This window comes from Brienomyrus brachyistius, chromosome 3 (assembly GCF_023856365.1).
Source record: "Brienomyrus brachyistius isolate T26 chromosome 3, BBRACH_0.4, whole genome shotgun sequence".
Lineage (NCBI taxonomy): Eukaryota > Metazoa > Chordata > Actinopteri > Osteoglossiformes > Mormyridae > Brienomyrus > Brienomyrus brachyistius.
In genome coordinates, this window is record NC_064535.1 from 30,271,876 (window position 1) to 30,288,316 (window position 16,441).

The 16,441-nt window shown below is 45.4% G+C and overlaps 1 protein-coding gene across 4 annotated transcripts in view; it reads left to right on the forward strand.

Annotated features, from left to right (window-relative positions):
- Window positions 1-16,441, forward strand: part of hipk2 (homeodomain interacting protein kinase 2) — a 59,691-nt gene that overhangs the window by 25,936 nt on the left and 17,314 nt on the right. For all 4 annotated transcript variants that reach the window (XM_049007595.1, XM_049007596.1, XM_049007594.1 and 1 more), the window contains exons 3-5: window positions 7,169-7,292; window positions 7,896-8,015; window positions 15,260-15,346. In XM_049007595.1, the coding sequence (XP_048863552.1) occupies window positions 7,169-7,292; window positions 7,896-8,015; window positions 15,260-15,346 (331 nt within the window). The remainder of the gene's footprint in view (window positions 1-7,168; window positions 7,293-7,895; window positions 8,016-15,259; window positions 15,347-16,441) is intronic.

Below are 16,441 nucleotides of genomic sequence, written 5' to 3' on the forward strand. Positions count from 1 at the left end.
GGGTGGTCATGCCTGTAGTTTGTTTTGCATCTGGATGGAAATCCTGCCCCCCCACCCCCTCCAAAGCTTGCTCCTAATTAATGGGCCAGTGAGCACCATGAGGATCATGCTTCCGTCTCCAGGCCCAAGGTGTCGTTGTACTTCTAGCTGAATGGCTGCCTTGAGTAGGTAGCTTGTCCTGGAGTGGGCCTGGGTGCACCAGCATTGTCTAGAACCGCCTGTCGCTGGCTGAGTGCCCCACTGTGACTCCTGGGAGCCCTTTATGTAACACTTGTTTTGCTTGCACTTTGCCCCTGATCGTCGGTCAGCTAAGGCTGCGGGTCACAGTGGCATCACCTTAGTGTAGCTGCCTCAGTGGCTCTTTGACTGTTGGGGTTTTGTCAGGAATGGGATGGCAGCCCATGGAGAGGTGGTCTGGCTGAGAAAGAGTTCTTGGGACGTTTTCTGCCGATAGGACATTTCTTAAAAGTTCCTATGGTAGAGAGAATCTCCTTTGGAGAAGACCCGTTTATATAGGTAGATTCAAGGATTGGAGCTGGGAAATCTGATTGTGGATCAGCATCAGAGCTTGCTGGCTTTAAAATGCTTACATTTCTAATTTTTCTTCGTGACCCTTTCAGAAATTACGGGTTGAGAATCGCTGCTCTAGAGAACCCAAGTGGCTGCATTCAGGAGTACAGAAGTAGCTTGGTGATGAGTGCTTCTGGCCTGCCCAAACCCCCAGAGAAATGGGTGCCTGGTGCGGTCCCTAGATTCAGGGCTCTTTGTTATTGGCTGTGCTCTTCGGGCCAGCGGCCAGCATCTTGAGCATCACGAGACAGATATGGGGGAATCTCTCCCCATTGTTCATTTTCCACCCTCCCCCAGCCACATACATGGACATAAAATGAGTAATTTTTATAAAATCCATTAAAATGTGGTTCAGGGAGGTACGGCCGGGAAGGAGGCTGGCATTGTGAAGCACCCCCATTGCCCCCTGCCAGTCCCATTGCCTCACTAATGTCCCCCCACCTGATGGATAGTTAGGCTGCATCCCTTTTCTGACACACTGCCTGTTTTCTTTCTTCTTTTTTCTTTCTTTTTGCTGTACAGACAATAGACCAGGTCGATGATCGAGCTGGGGGTGAGGGTGGGGTCCAGCATGTAAGGCTTATCTGTATGTGTGTGTCCACTTTGAGCATGGTGCTGACTGGAGAGGGAGGGATGGGGGATATTTCCCTAAATGTGTAACACATCCCCTGTCCTGTTTCAGGAAAGAGGCTGGGCTGGGAAACGGGGACAGTACCATGGTCCCTGCTGAACAGTGATGGGGCTCCCCTTTTGTCCTTAGAACCATCGGAAGGTCATCCGAAAACTCCCCTGTCACATCTTCAGAATAAAAGAAGCAATTTGTTTGGCTACCAGGCTTTGAAGTATCTGTGTTACGGGACTGTGTGGAGGGGTGAGCCACAGGCCGGCCAGCCGCTCTGTGACGCACTGGTGCCAGACCACAAGAACACCTCTTAATATTTCATCAGCGTTCCTTAATATTTCATGCACTTGGAAATGGTGCCTCATCTTTGCTGGCTGGCTGCAGACCCCAGTGGAGTCACCAGTACTGGCACACGGACTGCTGTGGTGCCTTTACTAGTGCTGTAATTAATGAGGGCGATGGTTACTGTGGAGTGTGCCGCATTGCACTGCCTCCTAGCTTGAGCAGGTTTCCTGGCTGTTGCCCTGTACGCCATCATCCCTTGTCTGGGAGGAGGCTGCCCTCTCCCAGTTCTCCTTCCACATGTGTTTTTTTTCTATGTTAGATTTTCTGAGAATGCTTATTGCAGGAACATTCTCTGCAGGCTGTTCCTGGGACGACGCGGCAGGCCGTCTGCACCCTCCGTGCTGCTGGTTTCCTAGAATTGAGGCTTCTGTGAACTGGGGAGCATGATAAAATGATGTATTCCTCAAACACACAGTAACCCCTCCTTCCCCAGAGGTTAAAAGGAAGTGTGAAAGTTTTTCTGCTTCTTTACGAAGGTTTGCTAAAGGGGACTACGGACCCAAACTGTTGCCAGTGGGGCCAATGTGGGGAAAGTCCACAAGCCTGTCTTCACAGCTCCATGTTGGCACACCTGGAGGAGGTCAGGAGGAGGTTTGGGGGGGGTGGGGGGTGGCAGACTTCCCAAGATGACATCACAGAGCTCTCCTTGCATGTGTCTGCTTGAAAATGGCACCAAAGATGTCTGTGGGTCTAGCAGCAACTGGAATTGGGTGCCCCCCTCCCTGCAGCACTCCAGCTGTTTACATGATCATTCAGGTGTCACGTGTGTCTTGGACAGGATGTACACCCGGGGAACGCAGCACCTCTGTTCCTGCTAGGATGCAACTGGAATCCACTGTGGACTGATTTCCATGTGGCACGATATGACAGGCTGCATGTCAGCACGTATTGAAAGACAGGCTGTCCAGCAGCATTCAGGCAAATGAGCGGCGCACATCACTCTGCCGTTTTGTGATTCCGTTGCCATGGTGTCTGAGCCCCGAAGCTGTTAATGGGATACACGTCCTATGCAGGCGAGCAGGCTTGTTCCACCGCATTGTTTCCCAGCAGCCACAGCCCGGTCTGCAGCACAGAGAGAGAGGGGCTTTACCAAAATTGTGTCCTTTAGGGTGAACACATGAGGCTGATCTTTGACCCCTTCCCCCCTTCCTCCTTGATACCTCCAGCAGCAGTGGCATCACTAGTTGACCTGCAGACATGCCCCCGTCCAGCAGCCCCCCTCCCAAGTAGCTGCCCCTCCTCAGCTGCTGTAGAGCTTTGCATGCTGCTGAGTGGGGGTGGGGTGGGATTTGCATGCAGGATTTGGTGCGGCGGGCAGTGACGCGGGCAGCGCCTCAGAGGTACAGCCAGCTGGAGTGAAGCAAAGTGAGGGTGGGGGGTGGGGGGGCGTACTGCCACGGGGAACGACTACAGCATGATGGAAGGAGCCCCCCCTTCCTCTTCTCAGTCACAGTATGGCACGAACACTCACAGGTCGCCTGCTCATGCCAGACCTCCATTCAGTTCCATCAGAAGGGCACTTAGTCTGACTGGCTCACAGTCATTTGGTATTATTACCACTTATTTAAATGATGGTTGGGTTTTGATGGCCTCACAGCATAGAGCCTGGAAGGGTGTGTCAAGGAGTGCCTGATTTTTTTTTAATTTTTTTTTTTCTTCACAGTGTCATGTTCTGTGAGCTCTGCACTGTCTGTATGCAATGGGGTCAGTGTTGGCTAGGCTGGGCTGACTGCTGCAGAGCTAATTTTGGGGACACCGCCCTGGGATAGCAGGCGTGGGCTCCTGCGGGCTCCCAGGCATGGCCAACCTCTCTTTTAGGTGCTGCTTATATTTGGGGAGGAGGTACAAATGCACATGTAAATTGGGGCTAATGAGTATTCTATGACCCTTTGCTCACTGTGGTGTGCATGTAATGGGAAGCTTTGTGCATGTGTGCATGTAGTGGAAGGCTTTACGCATGTGTATGTGTAGCAGGGGGCTCTGTGCATGTGTGCATATAGCAGGCAGATGTCCATTGATGCCTTGCCTTCAGTAAAGGGCAGTTCCAGATCAGCCCTTTGTGAGCCTAATGCTTTGTTTGCAATTATTTGTGGGGTGAGCAGGGTACGGGGGTGGGGGGTGGGGGGTGGGTGGAAAAGCAGGCTGTTCGTTAGCCTGGATCAGTGAGAGGCACAACGACTGTGTGGGAAAGCGACTCTCCACCATTCAACCTTGAGAGTCTGGCCTGGGATCAGTTTCAGAATATTCTGTGCGCTAGGCTTTGCTTATTTGGGAGCTGAGGTACGGTGCCTTATTTGTTCTGCATGTGTGTCCCCTTAATGGTCCACACAGCACTTTGTACAGTGGATATATAACTGAGATCAGGAGAACATTTCAGCAAGTTCTGGACTTGGGGCACTCTAGATCCAGGAGTGGAGTGAAACAGCAAGAAAAGGCCATGGTGGTTAACTAACTGCACCGAGATAAATGGAATGTTCAGGCCCCTTCTTTCCCTGGACTCCTTGTAGGGAACCCTCTGGTTGGGGATGAGATCCATCCTATTCTGAGGGTAATAGCAAGGTCACTGTACTCCAGGGGTGCCCAGTCCTGCTCCTGGAGAACTACCACCCTGCAGAGCTTAGGTGCAGCCCTCATTTAACACACCTGATACAGATAATCAGGCCCTCAGTATGAGAACCAGCTTAACTTCAACATAGCTGACTCTAATACTGAGGTGCTACTGAAGTACCTGATTATCTGTATCAGGTGTGTTAAATGAGGGCTGTACCTAAGCTCTGCAGGGTGGTAGCTCTCCAGGAGCAGGATTGGGCAGCCCTGCTGTATTCTGTTGCTGCTGAAGTACCACCATTGTCATGAGATTGACTGAGTTCGGTTACCCAATACAGGTCTGGCAAGTCCTGGTTTCTACAACTCTGCTGCATGTACATGGTGTTGCTGGCTGCATTGTGGCTCATTTGTCAGCTTGATTCCATTGGCAGAATGACTCTGCCTAACCCCCCCCAAACCTGCTCTGCGCCACAAGTACTGGAAGGTAAACCGCCCATTGAGGGGAAGGGGTGGGGGGGTTCCAACTGAAATGTGATTCATGGCTGGCTCATGACCTTAAGGAAAAGGCTTTCTGCAGAATGAACGGGGTGACATGTTTGTACTGGGTGACGCCCTGTAGTTTGAGACGATGGTCTGTCAGCTTATTTGAGTGGTTGGCCTCATGCCCCTGCATGAGCAGATTCTTCCAAGTGGATCAGTGACCTCCTTCCCTTGCCCAGTATGGCTGCTCCCCAGTGTAGAGATTGGGTTCTGGTGTCTGCAGAGGAAGCGGAACTTGGATTTCCGCTAGAACTGAGCCATGTTTCCATGGTCCTCCAGGGCTGTGTAAGCTTTTAATTAGTGAGTATTTCACACCTGAAACTCTAGATGAGATGGCCTGCTCATCTGTCTAAATAACGAATTAAAGCTGTGCATAAGAGTGTACATGAAAAAACTGACATCTGCAGCCATGGAAGGCCCAGGACTGGGAATTGCTCCACTAGAGTACAATAAACCCGTGGAAAGGAATAAAGGAGATCGTCGAATGACAATGAGGAGTGTGAGTGGAATGGGATTGAAATGTCAATACCACCACTAAAGTTTTACCAGGATGCTAATAGCTGCTTTTGTTGACCAGAAGTGTCTTTGCAGAGTACCATATGCACTATTTTTACCATTTGTGATCCACTTTTTGTTGTTCAGACCCTGGTATCTTTATATCAAAAACGTGATTCTACGGAAACATCTGGCTGAGTCATCTGCCTTCCCATTTGGCAGCAATGACGTTGACTGTGGAGGTCCTATTTGTGGTTCGGAGTGATCTGTTTCTTTAACCCTCTATTCTTCATGTACGTGTTCCTAGTGGCATTTCAGTGGCTTAAGAAATATCTGAAAACCTGATTTCTTGTGTTTTGGTCCAGGATTGGGTCTAATGAATGGGTATTGAGAAGAGAAGAACATTCCCCAAGGAAAACTGACGTCAGGGTGTTCTGTCCCTGACGTCAGACAGGTTAATATGCCCTTGGAATCTGATGATGGCAGTATACTGTGTTACCCTTTACTCTGTGCTTGCCCTAGGATGGGACCCTTGGTGACCCTACTGCTTGTTAACCCTCTGGGGTCTAGGGGTAGGGAACACACTTTCACTGACTGGGGCATGGTTACACATTTCATTCAATATCATAAACTTAATTCATGGCAAATAAATTATTTCTTATATGTTTATTCTGGCATTAAACTCATCTTAATCTTAGTGTACCTTGTAAATATGTCAGATTTATGTTAAGTTTGTAATTTGACATCAAAGTATAGACATTGCAAAATGCAGTTTGGAACACCTGCATGAAGTTGACCACCCATATGTTTCAAATTTCAACCGAACTGGTCTCAATCGTATGTGCTGCGTTTGTGCCAGATTGTGCCATTAAAGTTTTTGTTTGTGCTGTTTTAGTTTCTGAGATACACGTTTGTTTACATGGTGACGTAATCAGTATGACGTTGGCCCCCCATTTGCGTCTGATTTCCTCCAAACCGATCACAATCGTGTGTCCTGTGTTTGTGCTGGTTTGTGCCATTAAAACTGTCCTTTGTGCTGCTTTAGTTTCTGAGATATTAATGCTTGTTTATATGGTCACGTGACAACAGCGTGAAGCAACCTTACAAACATTAATATCTCAGAAACTATAGCAGCACAAAGGACAGTCTTAACGGCACAAACCAGCACAAGCGCAGCACACGATTGCGATCGGTCTGGTGGAAATCAGACACAAATAGGGGGCCAACTTCACGCTGATGATGTCACCATGTAAACAAACATATCTCAGAAATTAAAGAAGCACAAACAAAACTTTAACGGAACAAACGTGGCACATACGATTGAGACCAGTTTAGTTGAAATCTGAAACATGGGGGGCTAACTTCATGCAGGTGTTTGGAACACTTGCAGAAACAGTATAAGTACATAGTAAGCAATGGTGGCAGTTTGTTTTGATTCCGGATATCTGATCACCAAAGTCTTGGCTACATGAAGGTGTAGTTGCAACATTCAGTTAAATAAATAAGAAAAACCTAACTCACTATTTCTGGCCTCCTTTCATTGAATATGTAGCAACTTTCAGGTGTATGCATGAGCCATTCACACCTGCACACATCCCCACTCCCTTTGAAATGGTTTAGCTGCAACATTCAGTTGGATAAATAAAGAAGAAAAAAACAATGATGGGGATGTATCTGGATCGCATTGTATTGTTCATCAAATTACCAACATGCGGAAATGCGGATATAATTTAGAGTGCAGGTGAGAGCGGTACTACATGCCCCGATGCAAGTAAAACAAAGAAAGGTGACATGGTTTTTTTTGCAGATTTAACCTAATTATAAAAACTTTAGTACTCCTGACAATGGACGTTTCGAAAAGAAGATAGATTACGATTTAGTCAACATTTTTTTCATGATTCTACAATAAGATTTCAGAATGTTATAAACTGAAATACACGAGAAAGATGCGCTGCATCGCCGACGATGCCGTCGACTTCAGAAGGTTAACCTGTCAACTGGTCTCTCACCCAGCACTGATTCTGTTCTCTCTGTCTGTCCTTTCTCCAGAGCCCCTGAAATCATTTTGGGCCTACCTTTCAGCGAGGCCATTGACATGTGGTCTCTGGGCTGCGTTATTGCTGAGTTGTTCTTGGGTTGGCCGCTGTACCCTGGGGCATCGGAGTATGATCAGGTGAGTACTTGAGGTGGGTCACCTTTATGCCCACTCTAGGATGGGCAGACTCACTGGAGCTCTTTCAGTCAGAATCTGCTTGGTAGATCATCTCTGCCCTTGTACCTGCCCCAATTAATCTCTTGCTGTAGCCAGTGGACAAATATCAAGAAGTGCTAAAATGCAACTTGGACTGAATTTAATTTTCCTCCATCAGTTTAAGATTCTTGACTGAATGTTTTGTAACCTCTCTCTCCCTCTAACCACCAAGCATAAATTGTTGATGCATGAAGAACAGGAGCTTCTAAATTAGCCTTCCTGGAGGCTCAACCCACAGCCCTTGCAGGAAGATACTGTGCCAGTCCTAAATTAGCATTTGATTCAGGCATAGTGTTTGCATTCATTTACCCACTAAACAGCTGCTTCGGGAAGTCATACTGATAGCTCCACAATGGCTCTGCAAATACTGCTTGAGAATCCTATGCTTTCTCTAAATAATGGTTTACATTGGGAATTGCTAGTCTTACAAAAAATAGTAAAGGTCGATTCTAAACCATTCATGGTGCATATAGGAGCCGTTTAGACTAATCTGGAGTTTGTGTCCATCCGTGTCCCTTGGTCCAGATCCGCTACATCTCCCAAACGCAGGGCCTGCCAGCAGAGTACCTCCTGAGCGCAGGGACGAAGACGACCCGCTTCTTTCACAGGGACCCAGACTCCACGTACCCTCTGTGGAGACTTAAGGTACCGTCACAGTGCAGTGAGTGAAGTCAGTACATTTTATCTCAGGCAAAATAGCTGAAATATACAGCAGAATAGAATAGATCTTTATTGTCATTGTTAAAAAAAAAAAAAAAAAACGAAACACCATTTTTTTTAGCTGGTCTAGGATTGTCAGCATAGTAAATGACATAAGAAATGTAGATATAAATATGAACAAACATAGATAACATAGCACAGTGAGGTAGTATGTACCGAAGTACTGGTGCAAAGTGATAACATAAAGTTCAAGTGAAAAAGAAGTGACAGGGAGTAATGAACTTCTAGTTCTTGGGGTAGGGGTTCATTAAATCTCAAAAATTACGTCTTGGGGGTGGGGGAGGTTCTGCATTTGACTGCCTGTGAAAAGAAGCTGTTTTTTAATGTTAGTTTTGGTCCTAAATGTTAGTTTTGGTCGGGTCTGAACTTGTCAGCTGTGGTGGTACATGTCTCCACACAGCATTTCTGCGGAATATTCTATACTTGAATTCACCCCAGCCCAAAGTCTTATCTACGCACAGTAAAGCATATTTTCTTTGTGTGCAAAAACTAATGGACCTACAGTGCGTTGTAAATAAAATGCCAGGCGAATGAGAGAAGAATGGATTTCACTGGCGAAGATTGGACAACGTGAGCAGCCTTTGCCATGTAGCTAGCCAACTTAGAGAGGAACTTGGTAGAGTTTCCATGTCTGTACCTTGCTTAGATGCAATTGAGATTGGATCACATTGAAGGATTTTCATCTGTCATATTATGTCCTACTTGAATAGAGCCATTTTTGTCCTTTTTACCTTCCTGCCACACTAGAATATTGCTTTTGAGTGTACATACAGCCTTAGACTCACTGTAACCAAGGCCATGGATTTCTGTAACCAAGACCTGCACAGCCTTAGACTGTGTAGCCAAGGCCTTAAGGAGGACTTATGCTTCTGTGTGGAGCCTACCCAGAGGTTACAGTGTGGCTTACGCAAGTAGCCTGTGCCATTGAAAGCATTTATACTTATGAGCTGGTGTCTGTGTCACTCTGCAATTACACCACCAAAACGCAAACTGGCTGAGTGCAGTGGGTTTAATTTTTGCTGAAACCTTTTTACTCTGTTACGAGAAACAAAACTTAGCAAGCTTTGCAATTTTAATTGTTCCTTTTCAAGATTGTTGTATACATTTAAAAATTTGTTTACTCCTGCTGCTTTTTTTGCTCTATAACTAATGCCGGTTTTATTGCAAAAGAAATAAAACTACATTGTGACACCTGAAATATTGTAATGTCATGCTGCCCAGCATGAATGGCTGCAACTGTAACAAAAACAGTGGACGAGTTAGACAACTTGTCCCACACTAAAATCCCCCTAGCTGGCAACATCCATCCATCCTCCACATATCCGAAGTCGGGTCACGGGGGCAGCAGTCTCAGCAGGGAAACCCAGACTTCCGTCTCCCCAGCCACTTCATCCAGCTCCTCCGGGGGAATCCCGAGGCGTTCCCAGGCCAGCTGGGAGACACAGTCCCTCCAGCGTGTCCTGGGTCTTCCCCGGGGACACCTCCAAGTGAGACATGCCCGGAACACCTCACAAGGCGTCCAGGAGGCATCATAAGCAGATGCCCGAGCCACCTCATCTGGCTCCTCTCAATGGGGAGGAGCAGCGGCTCTACTCTGAGTCTCTCCTGAATGACTGAGTTCCTCACCATATCTCTAAGGGAGAGCCCAGCCACCCTGCAGAGGAAACTCATTTTGGCCGCTTGTACTCGCGATCTTGTTCTTTCGGTCACTACCCACAGCTCATAACCATAGGTGAGGAACATAGATCGACTGGTAAATCGAGAGCTTTGCTTTTTGGCTCAGCTCTCTCTTCACCATAACAGACCGATGCAGTGCTCGCATCACTGCTGACGCCGCACCGATCCGCCTGTCGAGCTCCCGTTCCATCCTTCCCTCACTCGTGAACAAGACCCTGAGATACTTAAACTCCTCCACTTGGGGGAGGACCCCATCCCCAACCCGAAGAGAGCATTCTACCCTTTTCTGGCTGAGGACCATGGTCTTGGATTTGGAGGTGCTGATTCTCATCCCAGCCGCTTCACACTCGGCTGCGAACTGTCCTAGTGAGAGCCGAAGGTCACAGTCCGATGAAGCCAACAGAAGCACATCATCCTCAAAAAGCAGAGACCTAATCCTGAGGTCACCAAACCGGACACCCTCAACGCCCTGGCTGCGCCTAGAAATTCTGTCCATAAAAGCTATGAACAGAATTGGTGACAAAGGGCAGCCCTGACGGGGTCCAACCTGAGGTGAGCCCGACTATATCTAGTCAGAACTTCACAACCTCGCGCACCAACTCAGGCTCCTTCCCTGTCAGAGAGGTGACATTCCATGTCCCTAGAGCTAGCTTCTTATCATCGAGCCCCACCCCCAGGCCTGGCTCCGGGGGCAGGGGGGGCAGTGACCTGCGTCCGGGCAAGGGAAATCGTGTATCCATTATTTTTTTCATCACAAGGGGTCTTGTGAGCCACACTTCGTCTGGTTCCTCACCCAGGACCTGTTTGCCTTGGGTGGCCCTACCAGGGGCATAAAGCTCATTGGAACACGCAAAACCCTCCACCACGATAAGCTGTCGGCTCCAGGAGGTGAGCTGAAAACAAACAAAAAAACATAAGCATAGGAGGAATTGCAATGCTACCAAGTGAACTAATCACAGTTGTCGCGATCTGTGTTGCTGCGACATCTATTTATATTTCTGGGGAGGTGCACATCAGGCTACGGCGTAGGCTATGACGTACATTATGTGGCTGCAATATGTATATTCTATACTGACTCTGTCACCAAAGCCTGCTTAGCCTTAGACTTTCTGTAACCAAAGCCCTGCCCATCCTTAAGGCTGGTTCATACTTCTCCACACAAATGTTTATGATGCATATGACGTCATTGTGCGCCTCTGTGTACAGACCCTTGCTGCACTTCAAGTATGTGTCCTGACAGCTGTGTCCACTTTACATATCAAAATAGATGTGTTGTGATAGTTTGCAAACTCTATAGACTATTTAGAAGGTAATAAAACTTACATACATGTAAAAGTGTGTGTGAATGCAGACTTGTTTTGAATTGAAAATCTCACTTCGGTCAGCTGATCAAAGTTAGCAACCCCATGAACTGGCTCTCTGAATTTGTAAAGCAGACAGAAACCAACCCAAATCTCACTGCTGTGATACGTGTGCAGGGAATATCAGAATAATAATAAAAATTAATAATACATAATAAAAATATAAATACAGCACGTTGTGCATAAATGCAAAGTATGTGGCTTGACCATGAATGTTTCCATGTACGCATATGTAGAGTGGATACGTGAGTGTTGCTCTTGTGCGGTGAAGTATGAACCAGCCTTTAGACTCTCTGTAACCAAGGCCTGCACAGCTTTAGAGACTTGTAACCAAGGCCTGCATGCACAGCTTTAGAGACTCTGTAACCAAGGCCTGCACAGCCTTAGGTGTTTTTGCACCAAACCAGGCACCATACATTTGGTGCTGTACTTTCAGTTCTTTCCTTTTTTTCCATTGACTTCCAGGCAAGTACCAGTACCAGAAGTTCCAGTACCTAAAGCCAGCTAGGGTACTTTAGTACTTCAGTACTTTGGGTTGAGACTTGGAAATGCTTTCAATCTCAATTGACTATGCAAATAGATTGCCTCTGAACACAATACCACCACTATATTGAAAAAAGTTCTCAGTTAACTCAGAAAACATTAAAGTATAAAAATGGATGTGTGGACAAATGAAGAAATCCAAACTTTAATTGCGATTTGGTCGGAAGAGCAGATACAACAATGGATGGCATGACAAGAAATAAAGCGTTTTGTATAGTATAATAGCATGGTACCATAAAAATTCTACATATCAGCAGATTTTGTTGTAGTAAATATTGGGGTATTTATGAAGCAAAAAAGGAGTTCAACATACATTCTTCACTAACCCCTCAAAAAGTGTTTTAAACAGCAAGGATGAAAATGATTATGCTTGTCCTGGAGAAGGCATGTGAAGTGTAAGGTAAACTTTGAAACTTATCCTTTTTATCATGTACTAGATAATTTTGAAAAGGAATAATCATTAAAATTGCAAAGCTTGCTGAGTTTTTTTCCCCACTATGACATGATGTTTTAGTAAAGCTTAAACCCCCCTGCACTGTAATGTCGATACAGTATGAATGACTGAAAAGGCCTGAGCTCAATCTAGCTGAATTGCATGCAAGAACTGCATGTGCATAACATGCAATATCAGTATTAATAACCATTTCTGCCCTATAATATTCTGTAGCCATTTTTAAAATTCAGTACAAAATTCCCCACCTCCCATTGCGATGTAATTCAGCACCGGTACCAGTTTTTATACCAGTGGAAAACCAATACCTTGAAGTACTGTACTTTTGGTACTTTCTTGGAGTACCAAAAGTATGGTACCTGGTGCAGTGGAAAAGCACCCTTAGACTTTCTGTATCCAAGGCTTGCACAGTCTTAGACAATTTGTAACTATTTCTGCATTCCATTTGAACTTTGATGTTGGAATTCCGAGTTCCTAGTCAGAAATTCCCACTCGGAAACACCGACTTCAGAATTCAAGATGACTGTTCCCTTCATCAACAGAAGTGAAAGCTGTAGTTGTATACTGTTTATTAGCACTTATGTCTTATTTGTGGCTCATTAAATTGATTGTACCTATGGTACTGTCCAACTCCTATGTGTTGACGTTGCTATGATGTTTGTATCTGCAAAAAAATGTGTAATGTGTTATGAGCTCATATTGCAACAATGGATAACAATGAACCTGTCTAGAACTGGGACCTGTTTCAGAAAGCAGGATTTCTTGCTTAGCCAGATAATTTGTCGGATTTAAGGTAGTCTGGGATAAATGTTAGTGAATGAAGATAAAGGCCATTTAAACTGGGTTACCTTAAATTTGACAAGTTATGTAGCTAAGCAAGAAATCCTGCTTTCTGAAATGGCTTCCTGGAATTGCTGAATGGCTTTCCAACTTGTTGTACGGAAACGCAGTTAACTCTCCTGTGATGCAATTCCCAGCTACAACTTCCGACATCTGAGGTAAATGGAATGCAGCTCTCTCTCTTACTAAGGCCGTACTCTCTCTGTAACCAAGGCATTCACTGTCTGTGACTCAAGCCTTAAGGCCAATTCATACTACATTCATGCTACATTTGGCTGCGGATATGGATGGTTGCGGTCATATGCACATCTGACCAGGAAAGAGCAAATGTATTGCCACAAACACAAGTAGTGTAGTGAAATGAGTAAATTTTTATGAACAATTTTAAAGGTATTAGGTGGTATTATGGTAATAAGACATATCATGGTATTTTTACAAAATAAGCCAGGGGACTACCCCCTCCACCCACTTGGCAAATCTTATTGCCAATATTTAAAAATCCTGGAATAGTGTTGCTTTTCAAAATCCCCTCGGTATCATGTCTGGGCAGTATGAATTAGACGTCGAGCCGATGAGCCGATGCCAATATTTAGGAATCAGGGTTAGCCAATGGTCGGTATATACTGCCGATTTTTTGGCCGATAATTGGACGTTTTTCCCTCTATTTGCATGGTAAAATATCACACTAATAATAACAAATGATACATAAAAATTCTCAACTTCGCATTTATTGAATACTGACTTGTGTAAATTTAAATATAAATGTAAATAACAAAAACACAATACAACTTACAATACTTAATAACTTAAACTTATAAACAATAAAAATAGCAGCATCAGAATCTATTTTAGTGCATAATATAGTAGCAAACTCCTCATTTCTGAGGGAAGGAAAATTTGTAAACAATACAAATAGGAATGTGCATGTTATCTTCAGTTTTAATCCCACTTCCAGTCCCTGAGTCTTCCTCGCCCCACCCATCCCTCACTGAAAGCTGTTAGTACTCCCAGTTTAATGCATTGTTCTTAGCAGCTCTGTGTCTTCAAGGATGGTGCTGTCTGTGATTGGGGCAAAATAACGCAACTCTCACACATGCTGCAGTGTTTGAGAGAGCTGCCTGCTTCCCCCCCACACAAACAGAGTGGGGGAAAAAACAGAACTAACATCGTGCTGATATGGTAATTACATTTTTAACAATTAAAATTATTTTTAATGATTATTTTTAAATGTCTGTGAGCCCACCAACAAGCGCACAAAACTAACTCTGTCAGAATCAATGATCTTTAACGTTACCTGTAAGCTATAGTTGGTTGAAGGCTCATTATCATTACGCCAGTTTCCGGCAGTGTAATTCGCGTTCTCTTTGAAAAGTGCTCACGTTTCCTTTTAAAGCAACATTTCATAGCAAACCAGTTAAATAAGTCTTTGAAAGATCAGAATTTAAACCTTACCGTTTTCTCCCAGGACTCCTCCAAAACTTCTGGCTGGGGTCCTGCACAAGGCAGCATGGGTCACATGTTCCACAGCAAGAATAACACTGGGCTGCCCGCAGATGTGCCTGTTTGTAAATCGGCTACTACACTTGGGTATCGGCTGATGCCAATACATTAAAAAATGCCATATATCGGCCCGCCGATATATCGGTTGACCTCTAGTATGAACAATTCATTAGCCGGGTTCCTCTCCCTCCTCATACAACTGCTTACCATAATTGCTACAAAAATAACTATTCTTCCTCTACTCTTTTGTTGTTGGCTGCTGATCTCTGAAAGTCGGCACTGCCACCTACTGGAAATACCTAATCAATTGTCTTGTACATGCGTGGTTTATGTACACGGATGTGCATGGTTTCCGGTAAACAGAAAAATCTGGGCTACATGCGCACCAATGTTAGTCGTCTCCAGCCATCCCCTGATGATGAAATTTGTCACTTATCCTTGTCCAGAACCGAAAGTGCACACAGAAAAGTGGAGTATTAGTTGGCCTAGACTCTTTATATCCGAGACCTGTACAGCCTTAGAGACTCTATGACCGAGGCTTGCATCTGTAATGAACCTTCTCCAGCTTCAGTGATTAGAACGCTTACCTACATAATCATCAATGCTAGTTTTATTGTACCTCATTCCTTCTGTCAGATAGTTTGTCATTTTCTTAGTGCTAAATTGACATAGATTTTGCCATCCCACCAGCACAATCAGATTGTAGTGTTCATACTCACCGGAAGGCCTATTGAGGGGGGCGGATAAGGGGGTTTTAGGAGGGCAGGATGGTCATCTTATTGCTGGCTTTTCCTCAGACACCTGAGGACCACGAAGCGGAGACGGGAATCAAGTCAAAGGAAGCCAGGAAGTACATCTTCAATTGTCTGGACGACATGGCACAGGTAATGAACCCCACGGAGGGCGTCATAGAGCTGTTTGGCCAAAACGAATCAACTGTTGGGAATCAAAGCACACAATGTCATTTAACATTCTGAGGACCGACTTCCTGAAAGTGTTTCGTTAAGAGCATGAGCAGCGTCATATTTAACCTCTGTGGCCGTTAATCTTTTGACATTTGTCTGCATGTTTCAGGCTTTGCAGCTTCAACTCTCGTTCCGGGCTGGGGAAGGCAGCTGTGTGAGGCACAAGGGCTCTTTGTGTTCGGCTCAGTGGGCCTGTCCTGTCATACACCCATTTTCTGCCTAGACTCTTTCATTGAATTGGAGCTATGTGTATAACCCAGGAGGTCCCACCTGTAGGAAGAACAGTCCATATAAGACATCACACCCCCTTTTTATTCTCTATAATCTAATTGGATGATAGAATCATGAAAACCAATTACCACTGAATTTTCCATTCAATGCTTAGCTTCTGTCCTGGACTTTTGGGTCCCATGATTATTTTTGCTGAGTGGTCCTCCACAAACCTATCATTCCACTGGGAAAATTCCCAGCATACCACATGGCAAGTCACTGCCTGCCGTCACCCCAAATGCCTGTAATGTTTGAATTTGGAATTTTTGCTGGGCTAAAGAATAAAGATTTTAGTGATACCTATACAAAGGCCAGTCCCAGAACGAAAAATGCAAGAGAAGAAGAGGAAGAAATCTCTGTGTAAGACTGACCTGGAGGGCAGGGTCATGTTTTCTCCATCTCAGAATAAGATTTAAATAATAGAGCAGGCTCCTCCTGTCATTTTAATATAGGAGGCCTTGAGAGTGGTGGGGAGGTGTTCTATGACTTCTTGACTCCCTGCCACCAAGCTGACCTAGAATGCCCAGAATCAGACCTACATGATTCCTGGCACTGACTGATGTGGCTGAAATTGGGTGGGATGAAGCTGGGGGCCGTAGACCTTTTCACCCTTGACTGCTTGTATATGATGAAGAAACCCGCCACTTGTCGCGTCCCACTGCTTCTTTATTTTCCTCCACTTTCAGCATTGGCGGTGGCCCTTCCCCCACCCCCTATAGAAACACAACCCCTGCTTGACAGATG